Source organism: Sinocyclocheilus anshuiensis, unplaced genomic scaffold, assembly GCF_001515605.1.
Source record: "Sinocyclocheilus anshuiensis isolate Anshui unplaced genomic scaffold, SAMN03320099.WGS_v1.1 scaffold923, whole genome shotgun sequence".
In the NCBI taxonomy this organism is placed as follows: domain Eukaryota; kingdom Metazoa; phylum Chordata; class Actinopteri; order Cypriniformes; family Cyprinidae; genus Sinocyclocheilus; species Sinocyclocheilus anshuiensis.
The window spans coordinates 772,512-793,081 of record NW_015544138.1 but is presented as its reverse complement, the minus strand read 5'-3'; the positions used below and the strand labels follow the sequence as shown (position 1 = coordinate 793,081).

At 35.4% G+C, this 20,570-nt stretch overlaps 1 protein-coding gene across 2 annotated transcripts in view; it reads left to right on the top strand.

The window, feature by feature from the left end:
* Positions 1-11,047: 11,047 nt before the first annotated feature.
* The window catches only part of nell2a (neural EGFL like 2a), a 113,842-nt gene continuing 104,319 nt past the window's right edge, over positions 11,048-20,570 (top strand). For both annotated transcript variants that reach the window (XM_016494760.1, XM_016494761.1), the window contains exons 1-2: positions 11,048-11,317; positions 11,922-12,050. In XM_016494760.1, coding sequence (XP_016350246.1) covers positions 11,272-11,317; positions 11,922-12,050 — 175 coding nt within the window. In that variant the 5' untranslated portion in view covers positions 11,048-11,271. The remainder of the gene's footprint in view (positions 11,318-11,921; positions 12,051-20,570) is intronic.

Below are 20,570 nucleotides of genomic sequence, written 5' to 3'. Positions count from 1 at the left end.
ATACTATATCTTATACTAATTGATAATAAAATAATAAAAAAATAAAAGTCAAAATTATTAGATACAAAGTCATAATTATGAGATAAAAAAATTGACATGAAAAGTAAAACAATAGATACTAAGTCATAATTATGAATTAAAAAGTCAAAATTATGAGATACTAAGCTATAATTGTGAGACAAAAGGCCTCAATTATGAGATCCTAAATCATAATTACTAACAATAAATTAACAGTTGTATTTTATTAACTAAAATGGACAAAAATATTGTAACAAATGTATCGCACTTTATTAGTTAATGTTAGCTAATACATTTATTAATGTTAACTAATGGGACAGTATTGCAAAGTGTTACCAAAATTTCTGTACTGAATATATATTTTCAAGTTGTTCTCTCAAATATTTTATTGGCTAGAAATTGCTCTTTGTGAGTGTGAGCTCTATAAAATTGGTAAAAATATTTCCACTGAACAAGTTATGAAATTTCACTGGTGCAAAAGTGTTGTAAAATATGCCTCAATATGATGAATGTGAATAATGCTACAGCTCTTTATCTTTGCAAATGCATGTGTAAAATTAGGTAATTTGAATTCTCGTTACTACTGCATGTATGGTCATTAAGCTCTTTATAAGACGCACAACTAATTGCCATAAGCTCAATTACATGTGCTTTTATTTGTAATCTTGCATAAAGTGTACATTGTAAATTCTGAATTACGTTTAGATGAGAAACATTACTTTTGAAATAAAATGAGATGGAACATTTATTTCTTTTGCTTCAACATTTTGACATTCATCCCTTTGTGCAAAACTCTAATTGAAGCAACAGTTTACACACTTTCACAGAGCAACACTTGACATCTCATTTCAGACACATAAATAGATGCCAAATGAAGCCACTCGAGGTGCCAGTGAACACGAGAAACTACCCATTACACACCTGTAAACGAACACACGCCGCTCATCTGCTGTAAACGCTGATCTCCTGACAGTGGAAAAGCAGGTCAACATCTTCAAGATCACATTGCACTGAAAATGACAAAATTATATCAATCTGTGGAAGTCCATTTCTGCCATATAATAAAAAAAAGCATGCTTTGGTAAATAATCATTATGACATGAATAAAAAGTTGACATTATAAGATATAAGTTAAAATTATGACATTATAAGGTAAACATGTTTTAGATATTAAGTCATAATTAGGAAAATAATCATTATGACATAAAGAGTCATAATCATTAAATAAAAATCAGGACAAAAAAGTACAAATATGAGATACTTAGTCATAATTTTGAAATAAAAACCCAAAAACACATTTGGATCCACATAGCAACAACTTAGCAACCACCCAAAACATTTACTACCACATACACACCCTAGCAACCACTGGAAACACATTTGGAACCTCATAGCAACAGCCTAGCAACCACCCAAACAATTGCAACCTCATAGCAACTGCCTAAAAACCAACCAAAACACATTTGCAACCACATATCAACACCCTAGCAACCACCCAAAACATTTGCAACCACATAGCAACACCTCAGGAACCACACAAAACACATTTGGAACCACATAGCAACAGCCTAGCAACCACCCAAACAATTGCAACCTCATAGGAACTGCCTAACAACCACCCAAAACACATTCGCAACCACATAGCAACACCCTAGCAACCACCTACAATATTTGCAACCATCCAACACATTTACAAACAAATATACACCCTAGCAACCACCCAAAACACATTTGCAACCACACAGCAACAGCCTAGCAACCACCTAAAACATTTGAAACTACATAGCAACCGCCTAGCAACCACCCAAAAACACATTTGGAACCACATAGCAACCACCCAAAACATTTGCAACCACATAGCAACAACAGAGTAACCACCTAAAACATTTGCAACCACATAGCAACAGCCTAGCAACCACCCAAATCACATTTGGATCCACATAGCAACACCCTAGCAACCACCCAATTATCTGCAAGCACATAGCAACACCCTAGCAACCACCCAATACATTTGCAACAACATAGCACAACGTAGCAACCACCCAAAATATTTACAACCACGTAGCAACCGCCAAGCAACCACCAAAAACACATTTGGAAGCACACAGAACACCATATAAGCAGACATCAGTGAGATTCTTTCTGAATCTGTGTTCATGCTGGACAGCTTGAGAGGGTCATCATATGTTATTGTTGACAGGTTTTCTGTCATCATGTCTCGCTCTGAATTGCAGTCAATCACATCAGAAAGGCGTAATAATGAAATAAAAAGTCAAAATTATGATATACTTATTCGATTATGAAATAAAAAGTCAAAATTATGACAAAAAGTAAAAATATGAGATACTAGGTCATAATAATGAAATGAAAGTCTGAATTATGAGACACTAAGTCATCATGATGAGATAAAAATTCAAGAATATTAGATAGTAATAATTATGAAATAAAAATCTAAATTATTAGACACTAAGTCATAATTATTAAATAAAAAGTCTATATTAGGAGATTCGAAGTAATTATTATATATATATATATATATATATACATACGTAGACAAAATTATGACAAAAGGTAAAAAATATTACTAAGTAATAATTAGTCTAAATTAGGTCTGACAAAGCAATGACATAAAAAGTTATAATAAGGACAGTAAGCAAAAAAAAAAAAAAAAAGACATCCTAAGTTATAATCATGAGTTTGAAAATTAAAATGTGATACTTTTTGTCATAATTTTGACATTTTGTCATAATTATGACTTTTTATGTCATAATTATGATTTACCAAAATATGTTTTTCTTACGTGGCAGAATGGACTTCCATATTGTTATTATTGCATCTGTAAATTACCCTAATATGAAAGCTTACTTAAATAAAATGAATAGTCACAGATAAAACATACACATTTCCCCTTCAGGAACTCGAGCTGCGTCGAGATCGCTTGAGCGAACGGCATTACAAACGCTGTGTTCCTCCCTGCCCACGATATCTGGCGGCGGGGGATACACACGATTCGTGTGTTGTTTGTTTGGGAGCAGAGCATGCACGGTCAGCTCTTAGCCCGCGCTGCGGTTTCTTCCCCCCGGAGAGAGAGCCAGGCACTTAATCTATCTTCCTCCGAGGAGGTAGAGGTGATGAGTGTCAAGACAGAGGACACTGTGGACTCGCCACCGCAGTCCCTCGCGTAGGAGGAGCTCGTGGAGGTTGTGACTCGTGCTGTAGCCAAATTAAATATCGAGTGGCCAGCCGAAAAACAGGACGCTCGTCCCAAAGGGCAAATTAAACGAGCGTTGTCCCCCCACTCGTGACGTCTCGCTACTCCATTGGGCTGATTTGACACGTGCTTCAGAACGCGGTCATGCAGAGGCGTTACCAAAGCGATCTCGACGCAGCATCTCGTTCCCTCGGGGAACCATAGTTACATACGTAATCTAGAGACGTTATCAATTTGTCAAACTGCTGTTGCCACAACTGAGTAAAAGCAAACCTCCTGAGACTGGATCACATCGTGAACAGCCTTAAATTGGTTTTTCGTGGCTTATTGCTTTGAAAAGGATTATGAAAGTATCAAATAACAGATGACTGAAAAAATATACATTATATACACATATGTGTCATTATTGTCATTTTATTGTTACTTAAGTTAGTCTCAGATTATTGATCCTAAATTAAAAAAAATGTTATTCCTTCCCTTTCTGGCTTGTACTTATTTGAACACATGCTTCAAACTTGGTATTACGAGCACAAAAAGCAGTCTTAAGTAGCACAGGTATATTTGTAGCAATAGCCAACAATACATTGTATGGGTCAAAATTATCCATTTTTCCTTTATGCCAAAAATCATTAGGATATTAAGTAAAGATCATGTTCCATGAAGATATTTTGTAAATTTCCTACCGTAAATATATCAAAACTTAATGTTTGATTAGTAATATGCATTGCTAAGAACTTAATTTGGACAACTTTAAAGATGATTTTCTCAATATTTAGATTTTTTTAAATCCCTCAGATTCCAGATTTTCAAATAGTTGTATCTCAGCCAAATATTGTCTGATCCTAGTTTTGTGTCACTAGGGGTCAGTGTTTTACAATAAATGACAATGTCACTGCTGTGGCATTACTAAAATCAGCTGATCATGCTTCACTAATAGAAATACTATAGTATTACCATGTTTTAAACATGGTTTTGGACATGTACTATATCATAATACCATGGCATTTTTTTTAATAATTAGAAAATCCATGGAAAAAACACAGTGAATGTACCACAGTGTTACCATCTGATAGAATGTACCACAGTACGCTAGTACTTTTTTCTATAAAGTCTTAATTATAATAAGGAAGGATTTTTATCTAGATTTTGTGGTAGATTTTGGCTAGAATTTACAGTAGTAAACTTAATGGCATGGTGAATTTTTAAGGGTTAGGCAACGAAACAAGCTTTTGTGGTTTTTGGTGGTCTGTGATTCAGATACTCTAACACAAAGTAAACCAAGATGAACATCTCTGCATCTCTGCATTCAGAATGTGTGAAAACATTCCAGTGTACTTGAGAAACTCATTCCCACAGTTCAGCAGAAACAGCATCAGTCGAGGCCCGCAGCGCTGCACAGGTGAGCAAAGATCATCACACAGGTGCTGCTCGCTTTATTTACTGCTCCAGCACAGTCTGCTGCGGCTCTGAACACACGCTTGTTGCTTAGCTGTTGCTTTTCACTTTCAATAACACAAATAAGGGAAAAACTGGGGCACTTTTGGAGTTTTTTCATTCTCCTTTCTAAGTGTCTCTCTCTGTTGTTATTTCTTGAGGGTCTCAAGTGGCTGCTGTTGTCTGGAAAAGGCTTCAGATTGTGTTTGAAAGATTTTATTTTACTGGTGACACTTTAGAAAATGATGTGCTGCGAGGACGACAGTATTATTGTGTTTCAGTCCCATCAGCCACAACATCAATAACTGATGGGCACAAAACCAACACACACACACACACACACACACACACACACAAACCTCCCATTGACTTCTGTTGTACTTAGATTAAGCTAATTAGTGGTGTTTGCTAAGGCACATGTAACAATTATTAGTAGTCACATTAATCTGAGTCAACTTCTAAAGGTTCAGTGCATGCATTATAAATAATAATAATAATTCATTACATTTATATAGCGCTTTTCTAGGCACTCAAAGCGCTTTACATTGTCAGGGGGTATCTCCTCATCCACCACCAGTGTGCAGCATCCACCTGGATGATGCGACGGCAGCCATAGTGTGCCAGAATGCCCACCACACACCAGCTTATTGGTGGAGAGGAGACAGAGTGATGAAGCCAATCAGTAGATATGGGGATTGTTAGGAGGCCATGATGATCAGAGGCCAATGGGCAAATTTGACCAGGATGCCGAGGTCACACCTCTACTCTTTTCGAAAGACATCCTGGGATTTTTAATGACCACAGAGAGTCAGGACCTCGGTTTAACGTCTCATCCGAAGGACGGTGCTTGCTGACAGTATAGTGTCCCCGTCACTATACTGGGGCGTTAGGACCCACACAGACCACAGGGTGAGCACCCCCTGCTGGCCTCACTAACACCTCTTCCAGCAGCTACCTAGTTTTCCCAGGAGGTCTCCCATCCAGGTACTGACCAGGCTCAGCCCTGCTTAGCTTCAGTGGGTAACCAGTCTTGGGCTACAGGGTGATATGGCTGCCGACTGTAAACATGCATTGTCCTTCAGTGCTTGAAGAAAACACCTGGCAACCAGCCATGACACTCTAGTAACAGGTTAGCAACCAGCCAAACATTTGGAACCACAAAGCAACACCCTAGCAACCACCCGAAAAACATTTGGGACCACATAGCAACAGCCTAGTAACCACCCAAAACATTTGCAACCACATAACAACTGCCTATCAACCACCTAACACGCATTTGGATCCACATAGCAACAACTTAGCAACCACCCAAAACATGTACAAACCCATACACACCCTATCAACCACCTGAAACACATTTGGAACCTCATAGCAACAGCCTAGCAACCACCCAAACAATTGCAACCTCATAGCAACTGCCTAAAAACTACCCAAAACACATTTGCAACCACATATCAACACCTTGGCATCCACCTAAAATATCTGCAACCGTCCCAAACATTTACAACCAAATATACACCCTAACAACCACCCAAAACACATTTCCAACCACACAGCAACAGCCTAGCAACCACCTAAAACATTTGCAACCACATAGCAACAGCCTAGCAACCACCCAGAACACATTTGGAGCCACATAGCAACCACCCAAAACATTTGCAACCACATAGCAACACCTGAGCAACCACCCAAAACATTTGCAACCACATAGCAACAGCCTAGCAACCACCCAAAACACATTTGGAACCACATAGCAACCACCCAAAACATTTGCAACCCAACACCTGAGCAACCACCTAAAACATTTGCAGCCACATAGAAACAGCCTAGCAACCACCCAAAACACATTTGGATCCATATAGCAACACCCTAGCAACCACCCAATTATTTGCAACCACATAGCAACACCCTAGCAACCACCCAAAACATTTGCAACAACGTAGCAACCACCCAAAATATTTACAACCACGTAGCAACTGCCAAAAACACATTTGGAAGCACACAGAACACCATATAAGCAGACATCAGTGAGATTCTTTCTGAATCTGTGTTCATGCTGGACAGCGTGAGAGGGTCATCATATGTTATTGTTGACAGGTTTTCTGTCATCATGTCTCGCTCTGAATTGCAGTCAATCACATCAGAAACATCCTCTCTCTCTCTCTCTCTCTCTCTCTCTCTGCCTCTCTCTCTCGGCTGACCAAAAATATTAAAAGCGGGTAATGAATTCCGGCGGAAGAGTTATGAGCTCTATTCAAATCTCTCTCCTCTCTCTTTCTCACCTCTCTCGCCTCGCTCTCTCTCTCTCTCTCTCTCTCTCTCTCTCTGCCTCTCTCTCTCGGCTGACCAAAAATATTAAAAGCGGGTAATGAATTCCGGCGGAAGAGTTATGAGCTCTATTCAAATATGTGGTGGCCCTCTGTGACTCGCAGCTGTCTCACATCGGAGGTGATATTAGATTCTCGCTGAGATGCATGTGGGTGTCAGAGGCCTTCGAGAGCCGGGACGGATCCGCTCTGTCAGGCTTTATTGGGAGTTTGGCTGTTGTTGATCCTTTACTCCTTTATTATGGGATCTGCTGGGATTAGCTGTGAACGTGAGCAGTGTTTCACTGCTGCAGGAGAGCCTCAGACTCCATAATGGCCGCCGGCTCTCAGATAAGACGCTCTGGCCTTTCAGTGCCGCCAAACGGGTCGCCAGGGCCGAGCAAAGCTCCTCTGTTCAGAGCCAAAACACAGCTTGACTGCTTGATTTACTAGGTCAGTTTCCAAGAGAGTTCTCGTCTTGTTAAGAATAAGAGACTAGTCGAACTCATTTCAGTACAAGAACAGCGTCACAGATGTGTCAAAAAAAGGCCGGAGTGAAAAAGGTGAACTGATTTCAAACTGAAAGCCTTGTAGAAAAGCCACAATCTGAAGAAAAAAAAAGATAAAATACTCAGTAACATGTATTAAATTAAATTAAATAATTAAAAATTAAAAAAGAATTTAAATACAATTATGTAAATATTTTATATAAATATATAAAATAAATTTAATTATTTATAAATGCAATATATATATATATATACACACAATTGGTTTATAATATTACAAAAATAAAAAAACAATTAATGCATAAATATAACTAATATATCATTATGTACACATAAAAATATAAATAATAACTATACTGTATACAATAAATTATTTATAATTATAAATACAAAAATACAAATAATGCATTATATATGGATACAAATATAAATTATTGAATATAATATTAATGTAAATTAAAATGAACGTCTTTATTATAATATTAATGTAAATTAAATTAAAATCAATTCGTTAAATGCTTATTTTATACTTATTTTTCCATCATTATTGGCACCTTATGCTTTATGACACAGTTTTTATGTTATTTTTATTACTTGTTATTTGGATGAATGCTTTGGCAATATAAAAAAACTACCACCATACTACTATAAACTACTCTCTGAGGCAATTTTTCAATTTTAAAGTAATCATAAAGATCGCAGCGATTGTGTTTCAGCTGTATAACAGAAAGGTCAAACACATGTAATGTAGTCGCAGTGAGGTGAAGCGTCTCGTACGGCTGTCACAGCATACGCTTTGAGACCGGCTCTGATTTTAATGGCTGTAAGAGTCTCTGCCCTGTTCAATTCAAAACTGACCACATGAGAGAAAAATCAATTCACAGCGTCTCCAGAACGATGCCACGCCAGCTCCTGATAACCAAACCAGCATCCCATTCACAACTGCACTTTCTACAGAGAATCTCAGAGTCTATGAAACCGTGCGAATCTGAGAACTGATGCATTTTAATAAAGAGAAAACAACCCTGTTCAATTATACATAAGCATAACAGCACACTAGGGACTCGGCTCTCAGGACTACGTGAGTAAGATTAAACAGGGTTTGTGTTCCACAGACATTTCTGGGCCACACCTTTATGGAGCACTCTTAAAAATAAAGGTTCTTTATTGGTATCAGTGGTTCCATAAAGAATCTTTAACAGCGCTGGAATCTTTACACTGCACAGATTGTTCTTCACACTAAGAAAAAATGGTTCTTTTAAGAACTCTTCACTGAAAGGTTCTTTGAGGAACCAAAACGGTTCTTCTATGCCATCTTGCCTTTTGGAACCTTTATTTCGAGAGTGAACTCGAAACCTTTGCCGCTGGTTAAAGCTTGTTTGGGAGGATTCATGGGCTCACTATTTAAAACAACTAGTTTAAAACTGTCTAACACTGAACAGTTTATGAATTTTGTCCTCCAGGGTTAAGCTAAAACCACACAGACATGCATTAAGACAAGCAAGTCAACTATATAATAATGAATCTATAAAACATAAAAGAAGATATTTTAAAGAATGCTGGTAATCAAACAGTTGATGGTCCCCTTTGACTTCCATCGTATTTCTGACCAACAACTGTTTTGATTCTTCAAAATATCTTCTTTTGTGTTCAACATAAGAAAGAAACGCATACAGGTTTGAAACGACATGAGGGTGATTAAATGATGACAAACTTTTCATTTTAGGGTGAACTATTCCTTTAATGTCAGTTGTTGCTGTTCTGAAATATGTAATTAAATGTGAGTGTGGCAAGCAGTTGAGAATTTCTGAATTTCCCCTTGCAAGTAGATAGGACTTGGTAGCCTGTTAGATGTACGAAATAGCCGTTACAATATTTAGCCCAGTAAACCCTACCCTGCAGGCTCATGTTCATCTCCAGGTTTGGAACAACATGAGGGTGAGTAAATGATGACACAATTTTCATTTTTGGGTGAACTATCCCTTTAAGTGTGTTGGATATATTTTAGACAATGTCTGTGAGGAAAAAAAGGTTTTCTAATTTGTGTTTGAATAGAAAATAATTTCATTCATTCATTCACAAATAAATAAATAAATAAATGCAATTAATGGATCTATATATTAAATCATAATTTGTTTTTCCACAAAATGATTAGTGGAAAAGTTTACAGTTTTTCAAATTTTTGTTTGAACAGAAAATTACTTTAATTCATTCATAAATAAAATAAAATGTTTTGCTTTTTTTTTTTGGACAATATCAATAAAAAGTTTCTACAGAGTTTTCAAGATTGGGTTTAATCAGAAAACGTACTTTCATAAATAAATAAATAAATAAACAAACAAACCAATTAAGTATGCTTTTTCCCCCTGGACAACTTCTGTGGAAAAGTTTAATAGATTTCAAGATTGTGACTTTCATTTTCAGAAAATGACTTTCATTCATTCGTAAACAAACAAACAAACAAACAAACAAAAAACAAACAAACAAACAAACAAAAACAAACAAAGAAAAAACAAACCCAAACAAACAAACAAACACATAAAAGTCAACTGCATAATAATGAATCAATATGTTGAAGTAGTCTAAGCTATATTTTAATATATAAGCCTATATATTAAAATATAGGAATCAATGTTTCATTTGAATTGTAATAATGTAATCATAATGAACAACATGAGGGTGAGTAAATGATGACACAATTTTCATTTTTGGGTGAACTATCCCTTTAAGTGTGTTGGATATATTTTAGACAATGTCTGTGAGGAAAAAAAGGTTTTCTAATTTGTGTTTGAATAGAAAATAATTTCATTCATTCATTCACAAATAAATAAATAAATAAATGCAATTAATGGATCTATATATTAAATCATAATTTGTTTTTCCACAAAATGATTAGTGGAAAAGTTTACAGTTTTTCAAATTTTTGTTTGAACAGAAAATTACTTTAATTCATTCATAAATAAAATAAAATGTTTTGCTTTTTTTTTTTGGACAATATCAATAAAAAGTTTCTACAGAGTTTTCAAGATTGGGTTTAATCAGAAAACGTACTTTCATAAATAAATAAATAAATAAACAAACAAACCAATTAAGTATGCTTTTTCCCCCTGGACAACTTCTGTGGAAAAGTTTAATAGATTTCAAGATTGTGACTTTCATTTTCAGAAAATGACTTTAATTCATTCGTAAACAAACAAACAAAAACAAACAAACAAACAAACAAACAAAAAAACAAAACAAAAAACAAAAACAAAACCAACCAAACAAACAAACACATAAAAGTCAACTACATAATAATGAATCAATATCTTGAAGTAGTCTAAGCTATATTTTAATATATAAGCCTATATATTAAAATATAGGAATCAATGTTTCATTTGAATTGTAATAATGTAATCATAATGTTACGCGTAATAATGTAATCATAATGTTTACACACACCAAACGTGTCCAACCTTTCAATGGAATCACACCTTGCGCGTTGCGTCTGAACGGAGCGCCACCAGAGGGACTACGAGCTCCGTGCGTTCCTCTCTCTCGCTCGCTCTCTCTCTCTCAGAAGCAGGCTGGCGGATCGTCGCGCTCGCTCTGCAGTCAGTCTAATGCGCTGCGCTGCGCAATAACCCAGCAGAACCACCTGTGTAGCTCCCAGGATCCGTTAAGCTCCGGTGATGCTCCTCTCCTCCGGTGGGAATGTGTGAATGAGGACGAGCAATCCCGCTTTTATGTGATTGCATTTGCGCGCCTTTTCGTGGAGTAGCTATCGCAGCATGGACTAATTGTATTATCCACCATGGGATTATTGCAGTTGCTTGTTGGATTATTTTGCGCGGCAGCAGGTAGGCAGAGATATCGGCACTCGATATGAGTGCAGTTATTTCTTAATAACTGGTCATGCATTCATCTCCAGTAATCACTGATACAGAGGTGTATTCCGTGCTATCATCACGGTTCGTGTAATATTATGGCTATGATAATTAAAATAATTAAAAAATATACATAAAAAAAAAAGATATAATTAAAATAATAATAACTATAATAGCCATACAATAGTCATCTAGTGCTTTTGTACAGCTAAAAGTGAAGTCACTTTAGAATTGTTGAAATTTTACAACACTACTGTTTTTATGTATTGTAGCCTATAAAGCGCTGTATAAATAAATGACTTGACTTAAATACATTAAACATGTAACATATAGGCTACAGGGTTCCCACGCGCACAGAAAACTGGAATTTTAGAATTCCAAACCTGGAAGAGTCAATGGAAGTCACGAAAAAGGATGCTTTTTAAACATCCCTATATGCAGTAATTGCAAACGCCTGGAAAAGTGTTGGAAATGCATTGGTCTGAAGGCGTGTGTGTGTGAATCCTTAATGCTGTAATGTGCTTACTGATGTGAAATCTTCTTTGTTTTAATGGTGTGTGTTGTGATTGTGTTGAAGTCGCTGCGTTCGGAGTGGATCCGGCGGTTCGGATCAGCGTTTTCCAAGAGTTCAGTCCTGCAGAAGGGTTTTCCGGCGTGACACAGGTGCAAGGTTTCCACGATGACACGAGAGCGTTCCTCTTCAAAGGTAAAACTATAATTGTCCATAACAACTGTCCATTTTTAAACGTGTGTTCAGGTCATTCAGGTCACCCAGAGAGTTATCCTGCGTATGCAAATCTTTTTGACGTCATTCTACCTTCATAGATTTTCTTTTTCCTGAAAATGCTTGTTAATACTGTCGCATTGGAATGAAGCTTACTGACTTTGCTCATACAGGGTATAACAACTATCCACAAAAAAGAAAAGAAAAGAAGATAATTGTGTACTTTTTGGGGATCCCCCCCCCCCACTCAAAAATGTGGGGGGGGGGGACCCGCCTACATAAAAATAGCTTGTAAATAATCAACTTATATCCCCCCCCCCACAAAAAAATGTGGGGGGGGGGGACCCGCCTACATAAAAATAGCTTGTAAATAATCAACTTATATTGTTGCAATTAGCACAGGTTTTGTATTTTTGTACATTTTTGGCTTATTTGAGCTCATGCATCACAGTTTTCAAGTGAAAAAAAAGCATTATTTGTGGATAATTTGGCAGTGTTTACTTAAAAACTGAGGATTCAACCATTGGATTCAATGTTCTTGGATTCAGTCTTCTTATCAACTTCTTTTCTTTCAATTGGCACAGGTTTTGTATTTGTTTTTGGAGCTGGTTGACCGTAGGCAGCGTTGGGGGTAATACATTACAAGTAACTCGAGTTACATAATCAGATTACTTTGATTTTTCAAGTAACTAGTAACACATTACTTTTAAATTTACAACAAAAATATCGGAGTTACTTTTTCAAGTAAGTAATGCGAGTTCAATTGGGAAATTATTCATTTCACTTTTGGTGTGAAAGAGCCTTTACAGTTGCCAAAAATATAAGTTTTGGGGGTTTTGTTGTAAAAGAAAATACGCAAACCCAGCCGAGGTGACAAAAAGTAATGCAAAAGTGATGCAATGCATTACATTAAAAAGTAACTAAGTAAAGCAAATATATACTTTTGTATGGAGTAATGTTGAAATGCATTACTTTTAAAAGCAACTTTTCCCCATCAATGTCAATGATTGTTTCAATTAGCACACAGGTTTTGTATTTATTTTTGGAAACGATTGGATGATCTGAACTTATGCATTGCAGTTTTTGAGTGAAAAAGTATTATTTGTGGATCATTTTGGCAAGGTTCACTCAAAAACTGAGGTGCATGAGCTCAGATATACAAAACCTGTGCTAATTGAAAGAAAACAGGTTTATAAGAAAATTGAATCCAATATTTGGTAATAATATGGCATAATGAGAGATTTACAAGCTATTTTTATATAGGCCAGCCATTTTTGACTGGGAGATTTTCAGGATAATATTAGATATATTTAACACGTACATTCATAAGCCACTCCAAATATGCAAACAACACAACGGCTCTAAACAGCTGCACAAGTGCTGAACTGTGTCTAACGCTGGCTGTTTGTTTTGCATCTTGTCTCTGTGGGATGAATGGACCCTCATGGGGCCCCTGACAATTGAGAGGCTCTCTGGAAACAAAGGGCCGTGGCTCTTTATGGAAACAGACGCTGGAGAATAATGGGACGCATAATGAGATTAGTCCTCAGACGATTTGCCGATCTGTGTTAAAGCGGTGTGCACAGTTTATCTCCAGCGAATTCTGCTGTTGACAAATAATTACCTATTTGGGAAGCGCGTTATGATGCAACAAGTCGCAAGGTTGGGATGCTGAAAGAGTTCTGCTGTGTGATATGTGCTGGCACTGCAGTTGCTGTTCAGGGAAATAAAAGTTGAAGGAAAGCCATGCGCCGTGACTGTGCTGTTGTGCAACATTCAGCTGCTTTACATGGTTAAATTTGCAGTTATGCAATGAGAGTTTTCATTCCCTCATAATGACCTTGCAGCTTGCTTAAAGCCTTGACACTTTATTTAAATATACTGAAACTTTTTTTTTCTGCAGAAAAACTCAGCTTCTTTAGTGAAGAGTGTAATTTATGCACCACTAGTGGAACTAATCGAAAGTGCAAAAATTGGCAATTCCATTTACTTCCACTAGTTGCACTGAGATCACACTTTCACCTTAAAACCTTTCTTTAAAGTCAAAAAATTAATTAATTAGTCTTAATCAGTGTTCCCGGTCTTATTGTGAATGATTCATTGGTGCATGTTATTATAAAATAATTTTCATAATCTTTCATTAAATAATATCTTATTATTTAATATTATTTTTTACATAAAATCAAGAGTTATTCATACATTTTCAGTTATGCAATACGAGTTTTTATTCACTCATAATGACCTTGCAGTTGGTTTAAAGCCTTGATGATTTATTTAAATATATTAAAACTTTTTTCTGTTGAAAATCTCAAACAGCATGTTTAGTAAATTAATTTCTGCAGCAATAGTGACCAGTGTTGGGGGTAACGCATTACAAGTAACGTGAGTTACGTAATCAGATTACTTTTTTCAAGTAACTAGTAAAGTAACGCATTACTTTTTAATTTACAAGAAAAGATCTAAGTTACTTTTGCAAATAAGTAACGCCAGTTACTTGATCTTCGATGATCCAATTCAACCATACGAATAAACAAAAATGCCTCTAGATAAACATTTGTGCTTCTTTAGTTTTTTTTTATTGCTGAAGTGTGCTGAACTTTCTTCTTCTGCATTCTACTGTACAGATGTGAATTTACTTTTCCTTCAGCCTGAGGCTTATTCATTTCACTTTTGGTGTTAAAGGGCTATTACGTTTGTCAAAAATATAACTTTTTTATATTAGAAACAAACAAGCAAGCCCTGCCCAGATTTAAAAAGTATCGCAAAAGTAACGTAATGCATTACTTTCCATAAAAAGTAACTAAGTAACATAATTAGCTACTTTTTTAGGAAGTAACGCAATATTTTAATGCATTACTTTTAAAAGTAACTTTCCCCAACACTGATAGTGACACCAAAGGAAAGTGCAAAAATCAGTCAGAATGCAATTCCATTTGCTGCCACTAGTTGCACTGAAATTGCTCTTTCACTTTCAAGTCTTTCTTTAAAGTCATGATAAAATCAAAATGAATTCAGAACTCATGTTTCTGGTCTCATTATGACTGATTCATTCATTAGTGCACTTCATTATAAAACAATCTTCATAATTTGGCATTAAAATAATGTCTTATATATTTTATATATTATTTTTCACCACCTTTTCACCATCCAATCAATTCTTCATGGATACAATCAAGTTCCCCCCTCCTGTAATATGTGTCACATTACAGAAGTAAAATGCATTGCGAACTTGTTTTTTCACTTTAAGATGTAATTCACATTAAGTTCAATCAAATTCAGATTTGAATTCAAATTCTTGATTTTAGATCTTCCAATTTTAGATTTCTTAATATTTTTACCATCGAATAAAATCCTCATGAATAAAACGGTTTCCCTCAGATATGCTTCAAATGCATTGTGAAAATGTTTTCACTGCAAGTTACTCAGCAATTCACATTTAATTCAGATTTGAATTTACATTCTTGACTTTAGATCCTCTGATTTTAGATTTCTTAACATTTTAACCATCTAATCATTTCCACATGGATAAAATCAAGTTTCCCATTATGGAAGTAAAATGCGTTGGAAACAAGTTTTCACTTTGAGTCGCACAGCAATTCAGATTGCAATTCAATTTAGATCTGAATTGACATTTTTGACTCTAGATCTTATTTTAGATTTCCTCACTTTTTCACTAATGAATTCCTAATGGATAAAATCAGGTTTCCCTCAGATATGCATCACATTTATGGAAGCAAAATGCATTGTGAACATGTTTTCAATTTAAGTCACACAACAATCCACACTCAATTCAGATCTGAATTCACATTCTCGACTCTAGATCCACTGATTTTAGATTTCCTTGCTTTTTTCACCATCTAATCAATTCCTCACTGATAAAATTAAGTTCCCCTCAGATATGCATCAAATGCGTTGTAAACATGTTTTCACTTTGAGTCAGAGTAATTCATTTTCAATTCAGATCTGAATTCACATTCTTGATTACACTGATTTCAGATTTTTGGTAAACATGGTAAACATTTTTACCATCTAATCAGTTCGTCATGGATAAAATCATGTTTTCCTCATTTATATGTCACATTACGAAAGTAAAATGTGTTGCGAACGTGTTTTCAGTTTGAGTCGCACTGCAATTCGCATTCAATTCAGATCTGAGCTCACATTCTTGACTCTAGATCTTCTGATCATAGATTTCTTCATGTGGCTCATGCATCTGGGCTCACCTGAGCTCATTAGACTGAGATCATTGTGCCCGTGGGCCAGATGTGAATGCAAGACAGATGATGTGAATTAATCAGCTGGCTTTTCCTCATTATTTCTCTGCAGACACTCTCCCTCTTCATCTCATTGTCATTTACTCTTCCTTTCTCCTTTGTAATGCATGCATACATAAATACTCTCACTGGCTCTCTACTGTTGCTGTAACTCATATCAGATATTTGTGTGCACACCTACGCAATGCAAACTCTCTCTCTCTCTCTCTCTCACTCACACACACACACACATAGTTCATAGTGGCATCATTACAGGCATTAAATGGAGTGTTTCTTGTCGGAGTGGTGGTGAGATATGCTCTAAGTGACAGTGGGAAGGCCATGGAGACCAGCAGGGTAAAACCAGAGAGCCGCGGGCTGAACCTTTCCCTTCTAATTGGGACAGCAGGGCATTCATGCAGGTGGAGCGAGTCTGAGACGAGATTTGGACCGCAAACAGTTCCATAGATGAGTCTGAGCGGGGTGTTTGAGTTTGTATACTGGATGCTCACGGCAAACAATATTAAACTGATTAAAGCTGATATATAGCCACAAAATAAAATTTGATGAAGATAATACTCACCCTCGGGTCATCCAAGAAGTAGATGAGTTTGTTTCTTCATCAGGTTTGTAGAAATGTAGCATTGCATCAGTGTCTCAGCAATGGATGCTCTGCAGAGAATGGGTGCCGTCAGAATGAGAGTCCAAACAGCTGATAAAAACATCACAATAATCTACAAGTAATCCACAGCACTCCAGTCCATCAGTTAATGTCTTGAGAAGACAAAAGCTGAAACAAATCCATCAAGACGTTTTTAACTAAAATATAAGTCCATAATTCATAATAATGCTTCCTCCATTGAAAATGTTAATCTCCTGTTGTCTCTCACATCAAAATCCACCCACATATTTGTTTAAAGCTGTTTTGATCTGTTTGTAAACAGCTTGTAAACTGTGCTTGATCTGTGCAAATTTCTCTCCTGATTCAGACAAGGTGACTTTTCACATTATTATGGATTATAGGCATTTTAGCTGGAAAACGGTCTTCACTACAAATTGCCAAAATAAAAGTTTGGTTTAACGTGAAGAAATTAAGACAGAATTATATTCTTATTTATAAGTGTGAACATATTTAAAGCACTTTATTTGACAGACAGACAGACAGACATAAATAAATAAATAAATAAATAAATAAATAAATAAATAAATAAATAAATAAATAAATAAAAATATTTAATAAAACTGCAATGTTATGTTGTAAGGAAACTGATACTTATTCGTTTAATTTCAAAAGATTTCTTAAACTGTTAAAGTTTTATGAACGCAATTGATTAGACATGCTTTCTGATTATTAAAATGTAATTTACCCATTAAAATTGGGATTAAAAAAATAAAACAAAAAAGAGTTTGGGAACATTTTGGGAATAAAACAGATTTCATAGGGAATTACATGGGAAATAACTGTTGTCACAACGAATGAGAAACACTTAAAGGTCAAATATACAAATCACCAAAATAAAAGTTTGGTTTTAACTTGAAGAAATGAAGATAAATAAATAAATAAATAAATACCCATCAGCAGTTTATTAAATAAACAAACAAACAAACAAATAAATAAATAAATGCAATGTTTTCTTGTAAAGGAACTGTTATGTTTACATTGGTTGCATTTCAAAAGTTAAAAAAGTAATTTAAAATTTTAAAAAGTAAAAGGTTTTATGAATTCATTGATTATTATCAACATGCTTTTTAATGATTAAAATTTAATAAACTATTCTAATTGGAATCCAGATACACAAATCCAGAAAACGCAAAATTTGGGAACAAAATAAAATGGTTTACAATCCATAATGTGACGTGAGCAGGATATTTAATGAGAAAACGTGGGCGTGGCCTAATTTTATCCATGGAACTGATTGGATGATGAAAAGTGTCCCTAAAAGAAGAAAAAAGGCGATACAAAGTATCAACCTTTACTCCGATGTTTCTCCTAAAATTCTAAAAATATACACAAATGAATCAGTAGTTACATACATCTGCCACAATAGCTCAGTTTTGTCCAGAATCGTTCCAGAGAAGTGAATCTCCAGCGATCTCGTGTGTGAGCACCATTCCTGCGTTCCTTGTGTATCTTTCACCCTGTTCAGAATCTCTGAGCCGCACAGCTGTCAGAGAGAGAGAGCGAGAGAGAGAAGAGAGAAGGGGTCACAAAGCGTCCCGGATGAATTGAAGGTGCCCTTGACTAGCGCTGGGATCCGTTCCTGCCTGGACACGAGTGACAGCGCTGACATCCAGCGTCAGATGCTCCAGAAGGATGGTCTGCCTTCATGATTAATGGATGCAAATATCACTCAGCTAGATCTCAGTTAGAATAAAAGGGCTGTGCGGGTCAAGCTGAACTCCTGAACTGGACACCAGTAACCAAAACCCACTCATGCAAGACCAGACGAAGTTGAATTTCAGGAATAATTCCCCCAAAATGAAAATTACTCACCTCATGTCGATCCAAACCCAGCAGTGACATCAATCTACATCATAGACATCAAATCTGGATTAATGAACACATGCGGATGTTGAGATGTCTGAGATCTGAATGTCGTTGATGAGCTTTTCTGGTGATCATTCACTTGTAAATGAGATATGAAGATATTCAGATAATGTCCCTAAATTCAACACGACATACAGATTGACTCTATTTACCTACTTAATTTATCTTCATTTATTTACTTATATCCCTCTGAGTAATTATTGTGAAATGCTCATCAGTGCATGTAATCCTAAAGAAATAAAAATTACATTTATTTTTCATCAAAAACCTCTGAAACGTATTTCCCTTCACCCTCCGCCCAGTGTTATCGTAGTATCATTGATCTACTAGTATAGTTTTTATATAATTTTTTTTAAATGGATTGAATTTTTATATTTAATTTTAATTTTAGTTAGTTTTAGTAATTTGTTGCATTTTCAACTAAAATTAAAAGAAAAAAGCATTTTTTGTTTTTTTACTTTATCTTTTATCTTTTAAATAAAATAAAAAAGTATGAGTTTTGTCATTTTTATTGTTTTTTGTTTAAAGTTTTTAACTAAAATGAGAAATTGTGTGTGTTTTTGTCATTTTTATTGTTTTTTTTGTTTAAAGTTTTTTTAGTTGATATTTTAACTAAAATTAAAAAGTATGTTTTTTTTTAGTGTATCATTTAACTAAAATTAAAATTAAAAAGTTTTTTTTAAATATTTCTATATAGCTTTAATTAATTTTTATTTTAGTTTTAGGTCAATTTAGTACTTAAATTTTAATAAATTTTGACTACTTCAAAGACTGAAAATGATTTTTAATAGTAACAATAACCACATGATTTAAAGACCCCATGATATCAAATTTAGAGTTTTGTGGCCTTTATTGTACTGCTAAACCTTATAGATAGATATAAGTTATACACAATTAAAATGTACTTTTTCTCTTGAAGAAATGCACCAAAAATATTGATGACATCATCCTGCACTTGGGGGCGGATCACAGTTTTGTCCAATCAGACTAGTGATAGCAAATCATATTTCATGGCTGTGATTCAAATGAAATATTTTCAGCTATTTTCACATAAATTGGATGTTTCTGATTTTAAACATATCACATCTGAGCTGCTTCCAGAAACGGAGCAGATGTTAGCAGACGGGGCGTTATGTAAACGCTGAGTCGGACTCATTAAAACGGGATAAACAGGAAGAGCGTTAATTTAATGCACTTATCCTGATATTTGACAAAGCTGCTTTTGGACGAAAGCGATCTCTGCTCTGCCTCTGCTTCATCAAAAACCCTCCAGGAAAATCCTGAGAAAGCTAAAACAGCGCTTTTCTCATGCTGGCGCATGGGAGGCGTCTCTCCGGGGAGGTGTTTGTGGTCTAATCTCATCCTCAGGACAGATCCGATGCTGTAGAACAAAGAATTGGGCTCCGATGAAGGAAGACGGATGCTGGTTTTCACCGCGGGGTAAACGGCTTCAGATAAATCTCACTGCTCTCCTCAGAGGCAAAACACACACCTGGCTGAGACTCATAAACACAGAAAATCATCCCATGTGTCTAAAAATAGATGAAAGAATCAAACTGGAGTGAATTTCAGAATCCGTGTATCATTCGTTCATTCATTTTTTGATTTAATATTGAAAGTAGAAAAATGAAAAAAAAAAAAAAAAAAAAAAAAAAAAAAAAAAAAAAATAAAAAAATAAATATATATAAAAGCAAAAATCA